This window comes from Elephas maximus, chromosome 10 (assembly GCF_024166365.1).
Source record: "Elephas maximus indicus isolate mEleMax1 chromosome 10, mEleMax1 primary haplotype, whole genome shotgun sequence".
Classification (NCBI taxonomy): domain Eukaryota; kingdom Metazoa; phylum Chordata; class Mammalia; order Proboscidea; family Elephantidae; genus Elephas; species Elephas maximus.
The window spans coordinates 26,304,863-26,317,408 of record NC_064828.1 but is presented as its reverse complement, the minus strand read 5'-3'; the positions used below and the strand labels follow the sequence as shown (position 1 = coordinate 26,317,408).

Here is a 12,546-nt window from a genome sequence, read left to right as displayed (position 1 = left end):
ATTGAGGACTGGGAAGAGAGAACCGAACAGTTACATCTTTGCGGTGTGTGTATTTTATGTGTATGAGTGTAGAAGGATAGTATTGGAAACTCTAGACTTCTACTGACTGGGAAAATGGGAGTTTATCTAATTAGCAAAAGATACAAATGAACCTGTTGACATCTGCGTTATATATGGTTTTATCTTGGATATGCCTGAGAATGTCTGGCATTTTCCTGTTTCTGTGCAATACCCAAAGGGATAGAATATTAATACACTAAAGCCTAGTAAAAATGTTTTATGTAAATCCTTTTAAGATCTCATATGCTATTTGCTTCATTTTAATTCATTCCTAAGAAGATTCTGGAAAGTGTAGAAACAGACATTTGTCTCCCAAGTTTACTTAAGGCCTTCTATGTTTTTATACCACTGTATGTCCTACACACACATAAATTTTGAATTCGAGGTCTTGAGAGACTGTCTTTGAGCAAATCTCAAAGTCCTAAATAGTTTCCTCAGTGCCTCCTTCATCTCCTTATTCCGCAGACTGTAGATCAAGGGGTTGAAAAGTGGAGTCAGCACAGAATAAAACAAAGTCACAATTTTCTGGATCCCAGCTGCATTGCCGGCTGTTGGGCTCACATACATCACCATGATGGAGCCATAAAACAGGGACACCACGGCCAGGTGGGAGCCACATGTGGAGAAGGCCTTACGCCAGCCATCTGCTGAGGGGACCCTCAGCACTGCTCTGATTACCAGGGTGTAGGAACTGCTAGTAAAGAGGAACGTGGAGAAAATGAGGACAGAGTTAAAGATGGCACAGGTGACCTCAGTGGCAGGAGCTGGCACACAGGACAGCTTCATAAGGGGTCCTGGATCACACAGAAAGTGATCAATAGTATTGGGGCCACAAAAAGGGAGCTGAGAGATAAGATAAACTGGGAGGAGGAAACAGGTGAAGCCACACACCCAGCAACAGGCTCCCATTCTGATGCAGGGTCGGACTGTCATGATGGAGGGGTAGTGCAGGGGCCTGCAGATAGCAAGGTACCTGTCAAAGGCCATGATGGACAAGAAGAAGGTCTCAGTGGTGCCCATGGAAAAGAAGAAGTAGAACTGCAGGAAGCAACCAGAGAAAGAGATGGTTTTGGTCTCAGTGAGAAAGTTGGCTAGCATATTGGGGACCGTGGAGGTGACATACCAGATCTCCAGGAAGGAGAAATTGGCCAGCAGGATGTACATGGGGGTGTGGAGATGGTGGTCCCACCTCACAGCACATATAATGCACAGATTTCCAATCAGTGTCAGGACGTAGGTCACAGAGAAGAGTGTGAAGAGGAAGATCTGGATTTCTGAAGTACAAGGGAATCCAAGAAGAATGAATTCACTCACAGGGCCAGAGTGATTATTCCCTCCTGGGTTTTTCATGTTTCTCCTCCAAAACTGCAATGACAAGATATTGATACATTTCAAATGACTACAGAACTTTTCTCATTAACATGTTCTCTGAAATTCTTAAAACTCAATTAGTTGCATAGTTTTAGATCATTCGAAGATTTTCAGTATTTTTTGTCCCAGTGTGATATTCGGAGGACATGAGGAACCTGTGGGTGTGGATACTCATGACCTGTTGTCAATGTGTTAGAGTAGAACTGCTCCACAGGATTTTCTTGGCTGTTATCTTCATGGGAGCAGATCATGAGGACTTTCTCCCACTGTGCAGCTGGGTGGGATTGAACCACTATCTTTTAGGTTTATAGTCTAGCACAAACTTTTTGTGTCACCCAGAGACCTGTGGGCACTTACTACAACCTCCTTATTATGTCCATCATTGCCATCACTTCCCTTTAAATATCTTCCTTTGTTCAGGGTCCCCAGCACTGCATAAAACAAGACAGATGTTCTCTTGCCATTTGGGGGCTTGCAATCTAGTTCAGAAAAATCAACCTGAGCAAAATGTATATGAGGACATAGAGAAGTTTAAATAATTTGTGCAGTGGAAGCCCTGAGTAAATACAGAGAAGGCAATATTGCAAGAACTTAGAGCCTCAAAGCAAGGTTTATTTGCTTACTTTTTCACTATTGTACTCTTTAATAATAACACATGCATAGTTTTAGATGAGGTTCCTCTCCATATAAAATTGGCAAAGTTAAAACAGAGATAAGGAAAATGACCTTTAATTTGTGATTGCCTACAGCAAGCCTGGTTTATACACTTGTGTTTCTCTTCTTTTTATAGACATCAGTGAAAGAAATTCAGCACTATGCTTTTTTATTTTTTGTCAGAGTTTAAGGTCATAGGCACAATGGCCCCTTTGTGGTTAAAAATTCGCTGCTGAACAGGAGTAAGTTCATGTAGTATTACTTTCAATAAACATTTTATAATAAAGCTGGCATGAATGAATGAGGTACAGAATACAAACTAACATGATCCTCTTTTAACTGAAATATACCCTAAGTACAGTGTGCAGTCCTGGTGGTGCTGTGGTTAAGGTGCTTGGCTGCTAACCAGAAGGTCAGCAGTTAGAACCCAACAGCTGCTCCATGGGAGAAAGATGTGGCAGTCTGCTTCCCTAAAGATGTACAGCCTTGGAAACCCTACAAGGCAGTTCTACTCTGTCCTACAGGGTTGCTATGAGTTGGAATCGATTTGAAGGCAATGGATTTGGTTTGAGTTTTGGTTTAGCGTGTACAGGCTTCAGTCCTCAGTTGGAATTTATCAGGTGCCAGGAAAGTTCCTCACAATGGTATTTGATATACATTTTGCCACATAGAGCAAAAATAATCACAGCACTGTATCATTGAAAGCACTCAAATTTGAATTACATTAGGTGAAGGTCTGTGCCTTGTCTTTGTTCTCATTATTCTTTATGCACATTATCTGAGGCTCCTATGCTAGAGTTCTTTCTGGTTGACCCATCCTATAAATGTTTTTCCAGACCACACTCCTTGGATCTTTTCTCTTTTCCAGCTGTACTCTCTGTGAGTGACCTGTCATTTAGGCCCTTGACTGTAACATCATCCACACGAGAGCCCTGATGGTGCAGGTTTAAGAGCTCTAGTGCTAACCGAAAGGTCAGCAGTTCCAATCCACCAGCCACTTTTTGAAACCCTATTGGGCAGCTCTACTCTGTCCTCTAGGGTAACCGTAACTCAAAATCAACTTGACGGCAACAGGTCCTGTCTTGGTTTTGAGATGTCCTAGCCTTGATGTCACCTCTCTATCCTGGAATTTTCTACCTGACTTCTTACGTTTGATATTTTAAAGGCAAGTTAAACATAAACTTGCTCAAGACTGAGCTTTTGGCTTTTCTCACCCCAAACTTGTGACTTCCTACTTCTTCTCCATCTCAAAGAATGAGATCTCCATTTACTCGGTTGTTCAGGCCACAACTTTGGCCACATCCTTTCCTTTTCTCTTAGTATCCCTTATCCAAACCATCAATAAATCCTCTAGACCTCATATGCAAAGCATACTCAGAATCTGAACAGTTTTCACCATCCCCATCAACTAACCATTCCTGTGTGAAATTCTCCCCTGGACCTGCTTGTATTTTTATATGTTTAGGGATTAACACCCACATAGCATCTAGACTGATATTAAAAAAAAAAAAAGAAATCAGAGCATGTCAAGCCTTTGCTCTCAGCCTTTGAAATATACTTGAAATAAAACTCAGATTGATTGAGTTTTAAATATGGCCTTCCTCCGTGCCCTTGTTTTCTACCACTCTTCATCTTACTTACCCCACTCCTGCCATGCTGTGATACTTGGCCATGTCAAGTGTGGGCCATATCAAGGCCTGGAATGCTTCCACCTCCTCTCTCCATATCCATGTGCCTTAGTTTGTTACTTCACTCAGAGTTCTGGTAAAGCTCAGAGACTCAGAGAGGCCTTCCTCAACTGTTGCCTGTAATTTAATGGTCCTGTTGAAACTCCATCCCCAATCTTACATCATTTTTTTTCAAAGCCCTTCTCATTACCTGTCATTGCATTATTTACTTACTATGTATTTTCTGTCTTACCCACCTAAGCATAAGATGAGGACTTTGTTTTGCTCCCAGAATCGAGGACAGTGTCTGGTATATTATAGGTGCTCAGTAAATATTTGCTGTCTCCAAAAATGAATAAGCCCTTGTAGTTACCAATTAAAAAAATTGTTTGTATTCAGGACAAAAAATTTTTAAAAAGATGCAAAGATTGGAATCCCTAGTTTGTTAAAAATAAAAGCAAGGCAACAAGGATTTTATTTGTTTTGGGAACGTGGCTTCTGTTCAAGTGAATAGCAAGATATCCACGATGGGAGCACAGCAAGACAACTCAAGAGAGAGACTCCTCTCCCTCTGACTCACTTCTCCCTTTCTGACACTTTGTCCACTGTGCTTTCTCATTGTCTGTGATCCATAAGCAATCCCTCTCCATTTCCGTGTGTGTTAATTGTATTCTTCTTTGCTCTCTTTTCTCCAGGTCTCTTTTCACATCTATTTGTCCATATCTTTAATGACTATATTTTATTGAAATGAGTTTTTAAAATTTTTTTGCTTTTATTGCATAGGTAGATAAAGGAGCTTTTTTAGATTTATCTCTCTTAAAGAAAATATGTTTGTGGCCTGTGACTGAGTTTTTTTTCCTCTGAGGTTACCCGCTGTACTTTTATTTTCCCCATTGTTTTATTTATTTATTTTTTTATTGTACTTTAGATGACAGTTTACAGAGCATACTGGTTTCTCATTAAACAGTTAGCACACATATTGTTTTAAGACATTGGTTAACAACCCCAGGACATGTCAACACTCTCCCTTCTCAACCCTGGGTTCCCTATGACCAGCTTTCCTGTCCCCTCCTGCCTTCTAGTCTTTGCTCAAGGGCTGGTGTGCCCCATTGGTCTCATTTTATTTTATGGGTCTCTCTAATCTTTTAGCCACTGTACTTTAATTGAAAAATTTTTTTCTCTTACTTTTCCCTAGATACTTAGAACCAGGAAATTTGGTATGTGTGACCTGAATAGCTAAGTAATAAGGCATAGAATAACATTGTCATTCCAAAATTTATTCCTGACCATGTGATTTTGTGGTTCCATTAACATCTCCCTGTGAGTAAGTATTTTAATTTTTATTAAATATTTTAACTCATATGTTTATAAATAAAGCATATATAAGTGATGCTGGAGGCTATGCTCTATAGTTGAGAATCCAACCAACTGTCATTATGAAGAAGTTATTCCAATTTACATTTTCATATGGAAAAAAATAAAATTCAGGGTTAGAGGAAAGGGAAAAAGAGTTCACAAGATGTCTGAGCTGCACCTTACCTGAAGCTCTTGTGTGAAAATTCTAGAGTTTGGTAGGGGTAGACTTCCAAATGTAGGCTGCTGTCTCCTGGAGTATGCAAGTCAGCCTGTCTCCTTGGCCTCCCATGTCAGCAGTGGAAAGTGTGCAGCAAAGTCAAGGACAGTGGCGCTCACATCCACACTTCTTAGGAGTCATCTAAAGGAGGGTAGTGTTTGAAGGTAACCTCAACAAATATGGGAATGATTTGAAGCCCAAGCGGTGACTATGTTGCTTAAATAGGCTGAAAGTGTGGTAGCATGCTGATATAAAGGGCACTGAAGTCTTTCCTGATCTGGGAAGGACCTATGACATTCGTGTCTCCAAAGGAGAGGATATAGCAGACATCTTCTGAACGCTAGCTACTGTTTCCTTGGCAGCCCTTCTTGGAGGGGTGGTGAATCAGAGCATGCTGTTCTTACTGCTAGTCTTCAGTTCCCCTGAGCACTTTTTAATAATTGTGCCAAGGTTTGTTTTTGACCCTCCTGGATTACCCAGTGTCTCCCAATGGCTTCATTTAGGGATAGCAGTGAGATATTTTGGCCAGATCTCTGAAAGTAGTTCTTCAACTGAGATCAAAATTGCTTCAGCCTCTAGGGGAAAAGGCAAAGATGATGAGGCCTGGGTTAACCTGAAAAATAAGTAGGCATTAAGCCTTGGATAACAAATATCCATCCATATTTTTATGGCAATACAGTTATGTTTTCCCACAAAAAAAGATGATTTGATTTAGGAAAGAAAATGTAAAGGCAAGGGGTTCTACAAAGCCAAATCACATAAAGACAGAGGTTAGTTTTTGCAAATAATTTACAAAATCCTTCAGAGGCTTACCCCATTTATTTCCTTCTATCCACAACTCTACACATGTAGCAGCCACAAGTGTGCTGTGGTAATGTTGGGATATTTGGGTCAGGACCTATTGTTATGCTAGTACTTCACCCGAAGATATAGTCCTACTTGTTTTGTGAATTTGTACCCTCAATTGCACTTCAGTGAGAGAAAAGTAAATTAAACATTTAAATCAGCAGTATGATTGCCCTTCCCAGTAATGTGATTTTAGATGGTATAAACAGAAGCAATGATTTAAACTGGAAGATGATCCTGTTTAATTCTACATGGGTGAGATATAGAGCCCTACAGATGTTCTAGTTTTCATAATTTAATGAGTAAGTGGGCAAAAGGCAATGAATTTGGGGGAGAGCAACTTAAAGGGGACTTAAAATATAGAAGGAATGGGATATTTAAGTTGGAAAACAGGAGATTCAATTGGAACAAATGATCACTTAATGGAGGAATTGAATTTGTTCCATTTAAACCTCAAAGTACAAAGTTAGGAGCAGTGGGTAAAAGTTATAGGAAGACACATGTTAGCTCAATATAGAGAATAACTTTTTATCAGAGAAATCTGTAGTGATGGAATGAGTAAACCTTGGAAGAAGGCTACTTTCTATCACGGATTTGATCAAACAGAGGCTGGGGAAGTGGTAGAAGGGATGCAAGCATCAGATACAAATTTCTTTCAACTCTGAACCTCCATGATACACATCCAAGAAGTGTCAAGAGAAAATGAAAACCTAGCTGGGCAACCTCAGTGACATAAAAGAATGTTATGGAAAATATTGAGGTTAATGAGAAATTGAGGTTGTCATTAAAATAAGTAAAAATGAATAGCATTTTCCAAGGTCTACTAGTTGACATCAGGACAAAGGAAAGGAAATGTTGAACTGTGGCTTGGTCAGCAAGGTCTGGAGTTATGCCATGGGACTACAAAGAGCCCACCTCTATTAATTGAAGAAATTGGTCCTTTACCCAGAAAAGATGAATGTGGAAAGCTTCTACTTTCTAAGGTCAAATTTGAGTGACTCTTTAGTTGGGTATGGATGGTTCTGCACGGATGATCTCTGAAGAAGGTACAGCTTGTTTAGGGGCTTTTCAACTCTTTTCCTTTTCAGATTTTAGCACCCTTGCTTTCTCATAAGCTCCCATTGCTGCTGTGTCACCACAAAGCTGAGAACTATTTAAAGTAGCTAAATTATTTTGCCTCAAAATATTAGTTAAATTATTTTTGAAAAAGCATTTATTTTATTTTGTTATTATAAAATAAATATGTCTATCTTAGAAAAAAGTGAATAGTACATAAAAGTATAAGAAGAAATTGAAATAATCTATAATCCTATTTTTAAGTTCATTTCTAGTTTACATTTCTAGTCTTCTCTCGTACATATTTTATATATTAGATACATACATATGGAATTCTTTTTTCAAAATTGGTATCATAGTACACAGAGTTTGTAAATATTTTTGTTCTGTTTATATCATGAATCTCTTTCCATAGCACTAAGTATTCCTTGAAGCATGATTGTTCATGGCTTCATGATATTCCATTCTTATGAATGTACTCTTTCTTATTTAATCATTTGTCTATTTGGGGGCATTTGAAACATTTTATGTAAATGTATTGGAATTTGTGATTTTTCTTTAGAAACCAGAAAAACAAACCCGTTGCCAACAAGTCGATTCCGACTCACAGCGACTCTATAGGACAGAGTAGAGCTGCCCCGTAAGGTTTCCAAGGAGTGGCTGGTGGGTTCAAACCTCTTATCCACTATACTTTTAGGGCTCCTCTCTAGAAACAGTTCTTGAAGGTAGATTATGTGCATGTGTATTTGTAAGACATTTGCCACAAGTTTGCCTATTTTAAGTTTGTAATGTGATAATTTGTCCTTGGTTAGGATGACTGGAAGACAGAGTAGAAAGCACAGAGTACTGGATCGTGGCTCAGAGGAAGTGGGTCTAGATTTGAACTTTGTGATATACCAGCCGTGTGAGCGTGGTACATTACTTAACCTTTATATGCTTAGATTCTCAATGTGTAACATGGGATCAAATTATTGCTCCCACCTACGTAACACTGTTATCACAAGGATGTCATAAGTTAGGAAAGTTCTCTGAAATTGTTGGACAATTTGTGAATTTGAAATTTGGTCTCAATCCAAATTCCAAGCATTAACTCATAGCTTATTGATTCTTGGACCTTTCTTCCAGAATAAAGTTGAACACCTAGCAAGTCCAAGTAAATACATTGCTTTCAAAAAAGGCAGAACAAATTCATTTTGAAAAATGCAGATGTGTTCTTTCCTAGACAGTGCCTGTGTTGTGAGGGGACTAGCAGGTATTAGAGCTATTTTTGTTTTTTCTTTTTGATACCTTCTTTGCTTCCAAGTGCTTTTAAATGTATTATCCCATTGGGATTTGATTTATTTGTATTATTTTTAGTGGACAGTTAGGCTTGAGCTAAGCATTGCCTACAGATGGGTCTGTGAGCCTGCCCCCCTGATGTGATGGTAATCCAGGGACCTGTTGGGAGTTATTTCCATATGGCTGAATCTCTCTTTTATAGTCCCCTAATCCTCCTCTCTTGTACAGCCTTCCTTAGCCTTCTCCGAAGTTGCTCCCAGAAAGCCTCCCAGTCGGCACTCCTTTGGGGCAAATCCAAGTAGTACTCCTTCTGAAGCCACCAGGCAAGGTGATGGTAGCTACACAGCTGCCGCTGATCTATGCCAGGCTCCAGAAACAGCAGCAGGAGGCAAGTAGTCCTGGGTATGGCCACCAAGTGGTAGATGGTGAGCCTTAATGGTTAAAGTAAAGAAAAAGAAGATCATGACTGGGTGATCTTTTCTAACAATTTGGTCTCTATGATAGTTATTTATATTTATTCTGTGGGCTACATATGATATTGAGTAGATCTTTAACTTGCTTCCTGGCGTAAATCATTATTTAGTTTTGGTATGCATGTCCACTGCCCCTGAACTGGTTAAAGCACTGTGTCCCACTCCTTTGAAGTATTTTCCTATTGTTTTAAGCTTTTCAGATTCTGACAAACAAGTTGGCCTTTTGTGGTTATGGCCTTCTGTGGTTAGGTTAACCCTTTATCATTGGTAAATTAGAAAGTCAGTGACAAAGAAGAAGACCCTCAATGAGATGCAATGACACAGTGGCTGCAACAATGGGCTCAAACATAGTAAGGATTGTGAGGATGGCACAAGACCAGGCAGTGTTTTGTTCTGTTGTGATGGTGTTGTTATGAGAGAACAGCCTCGATGGCATCTAACAACAACAACATTTTAAAATTCCTACAATAGTTTTTTTTTTTTTTTTAATTCTGAATTCTAATGATAAGAGGCAGCATAGTGGAAAGCAAGAGAATGAGTCATCCCTCAGCGCTTTATTCATCACTCTGCTCATCCAGTAATGTTTTATTTTCCCATCAGAGATGTTATTATGAATTAAATTGTGTTCCCCAAAATATGTGTTGAATTCGGTCTTAGTTATCTAGTGCTACTATAACAGAAATACAAGTGGATGGTTTTAACAAAATTTATTTTCTCACAGTTTAGCAGAGCTTGAAGCCCGAATTCTGGGGTCTGTTCTAGGGAAAGGCTTTCTCTCTCTGTTGGCTCTGGAGGAAGGTCCTTGTGTCCTTGAGCTTCTGCTTTTGGGAGATTTTCATGTGGCTTGGCATTTCTCTTGCCTCATCTCTGCTTCTTTTGCTTACTGGTTTAATGTCTTTTGCATCTGAGGAGAGATTTACTTAAGACACACCCTACAATAATCCAGTCTCATTAACATAACAAAGATAACTCATTCCCAAATGGAATTATAACCACAGGCATTAAAAAAAAAAAAAAAAAAGCTGTTTTTAAGTCCCTTCCAACTCATAGTGACCTTATAGGACAGAGTACAACTGCCCCATATGGTTTCCAAGGCTGTAATCTTTATGCAAGCAGACTACCACATCTTTCTCTTGCAGAGTGGCTGGTGGGTTCGAATCGCTGACCTTTTGCTTAATAGCCTAGGGCTTAACCACTGTGTCACCAGGGTGTTCCTACCACAGGCACAGAGGTTAGGATTTATCAACCTGTTTTGGGGAGACACAACTTAATCCATAACGTTCAGCTTTTTGGCTCCCCAAGATTAATGTCCTTGCCACAACGAAAACATATTCAGCCTATCACATCATCCCAAAAGTCTTAAATCAACTCAAAATCCAAAATCTCATCTTCTAGATCATCTAAATCAATTATGGGTGAGACTTTAGGCATAGTCCATCCTGGGGCAAAATTCTTCTTCATCTGTGAACCTGTGAAATCTGGAATACGGGCTATCTGCTTCCAAAATACAATGGTGGAACAGGTACAAGGTATATATTTCCATTACAAATAAGAGAAATTGGAGGGAAAGAAGGGATAATGGACAACAAGCAAATCCAAAACCCAGTGGAACAATGTACATTAGCTCTCAAGACTTGGAAATAATCCTACGTTCTCTGAGACAATCTAGGCAATGACCTTGCCCTCCAGACTCTGGGTGTTGGCCATGCCCTCTGGATTCTGGGTAGAGGCTCCCCAGCACTGGGCTTCAGCTTCCCCTTCCAGGCCCACTGGGACGGCAAATCTGCTCTCTTGGCTTTGGTGTCCCCATTCTCCGAGTCCATTTGAGTGGCAACCTCAACCCCTTGGTTCCAGCAGACATTATTCTTCTGTCCCTTGGGCATGGCAGCTCTGCTTTCTCAGCTTTGGGCAGTGGCTCCATCCTCTTTGTCAAACTGAATGGTAGCCCCACACTCTGGAACTGAGTTGGTGAAGACCTGATTCTTTGAAACATAGTAGGCTGTGGCTCTACCCTTTGACATCTCAGAGGCCATTGCCTCATTCTTTGAGATCCTAGAGGCTGTTCCTTCCAACAGTTGTTCTGATCTCTGAGCTGCTCCAGGAATGGTTCTTTTCCTTCCTTGGAGGACACCAGATGTAGCTCCTTTGGCCTGTTTCCTGCCTGTAGAATTCCAAGAGGCAGACAGTGTTCTCCCCTTTTGTTCTTTCTCTGTCCCCTTCAGTCTAAGCTGATGGGCTTTCTGCTGTAGTAGTTGGTTAAAGCCATCAGTCACAGGCTTAATCTCTTTAACAAAAGATTATGTAGCCACTGCCCTTGGTGAAAATTCTAAGATACTGGTTTGTATCACAAATTTTTTAAATCTTTAAGTTTTGCGTTCATTTTGCACAGTTCATTTTTAAGTCTGTTTCTTTCCTCTTGTGTTTTGCTGTAAGTGGCAAGGAGAAACCACATGGCCCCTTTATGATCTTGCTTAGAGATCTCCTCAGCCAGACATTCAAGTTCATCACTTACAAGTTCTACCTTCTACCAAACATTTGAACACAATTCAGAGAAATTCTTTGCCACTGCATAAAAAACATTGCCCTTCCTCCACTGTCTAATCACATGTTCATTATTTTCCTTTAAATCCTCACCAGAAGCACATTTAATGTCCACATTTTTAGCAACATTCTATTGCTTGTCCCATATGTATTCTCTAAGATGATAGGCACTTTATAGCTCGCCTCACTTCCTTCTGAGCTCTCATCAGAATTGCCTTTGCCATCCATAATTATACCTACGGTGTCTTCAAGGCAATCTAGGCTTTTACTCTTAGGCACCTTAAAACTTTTCCAGTCTCTAGCCATTACTCAATTCTAAAACCATTTCCACATTGTAGGAATTTTTAGAACAGCACCCTCACTTCTCAGTAGCAAATTCTGTCTTAGTTATCTAATACTGCTATTACAGAAATACTACAAGTGGGTGGATTTAACAACAGAAATCTATTTTCACCACAGTTCAGCAGGCTAGAAGTCCAACTTCAGGGTACTGGCTCTAGATGAAGGCTTTCTCTCTGTTGGCTCTGAAGGAAGGTCCTCCTCTCTTTGAGCTTCTGTTCCTGGGAGACCTTCATGTGGCTTGGCATCTCTCTTTCCCTACCTCTGCTTCTTTCACTTGCTTGTTTAATCTTTTTTATATCTCAAAAAAGATTGACTTAAGACACACCCTACACTAATCCTGCCTCATTAACATAGCCAAGACAACACATTCCCAAATGGGATTATAACCACAGGAATAGAGGTTAGGATTTACAATACAGATTTTTTGGGAACACAATGAACTCCATAGTAGAATCCACTGTACCTATGGATGTGATCCCACTGGGGAGTAGGTTTTCCTTTGTGATATTAATGGGGCCTTAACAGTGTAGGATGTATCCTAAACCTAATGAATTTTGAGTTACAAAGAACCACATAGACACAGAGGCAAGGAAACACACATGGGGCAAGATAGATGCCACGTGAAGATCGTCAAGGAACCGAGGAACACAGGGTCTACAGAAACTAAAGGAGACAAGAATCTTCC

At 39.9% G+C, this 12,546-nt stretch overlaps 1 protein-coding gene across 1 annotated transcript; it reads right to left on the bottom strand.

Annotated features, from left to right (window-relative positions):
• Positions 1-417: 417 nt before the first annotated feature.
• LOC126084488 (olfactory receptor 11H6-like) lies at positions 418-1,239 on the bottom strand. The gene has a single exon (XM_049899099.1). The coding sequence runs from the start codon at positions 1,222-1,224 to the stop codon at positions 418-420; it is 807 nt and encodes a 268-aa protein (XP_049755056.1). The 5' UTR covers positions 1,225-1,239.
• Between the last annotated feature and the right edge of the window lie 11,307 nt (positions 1,240-12,546).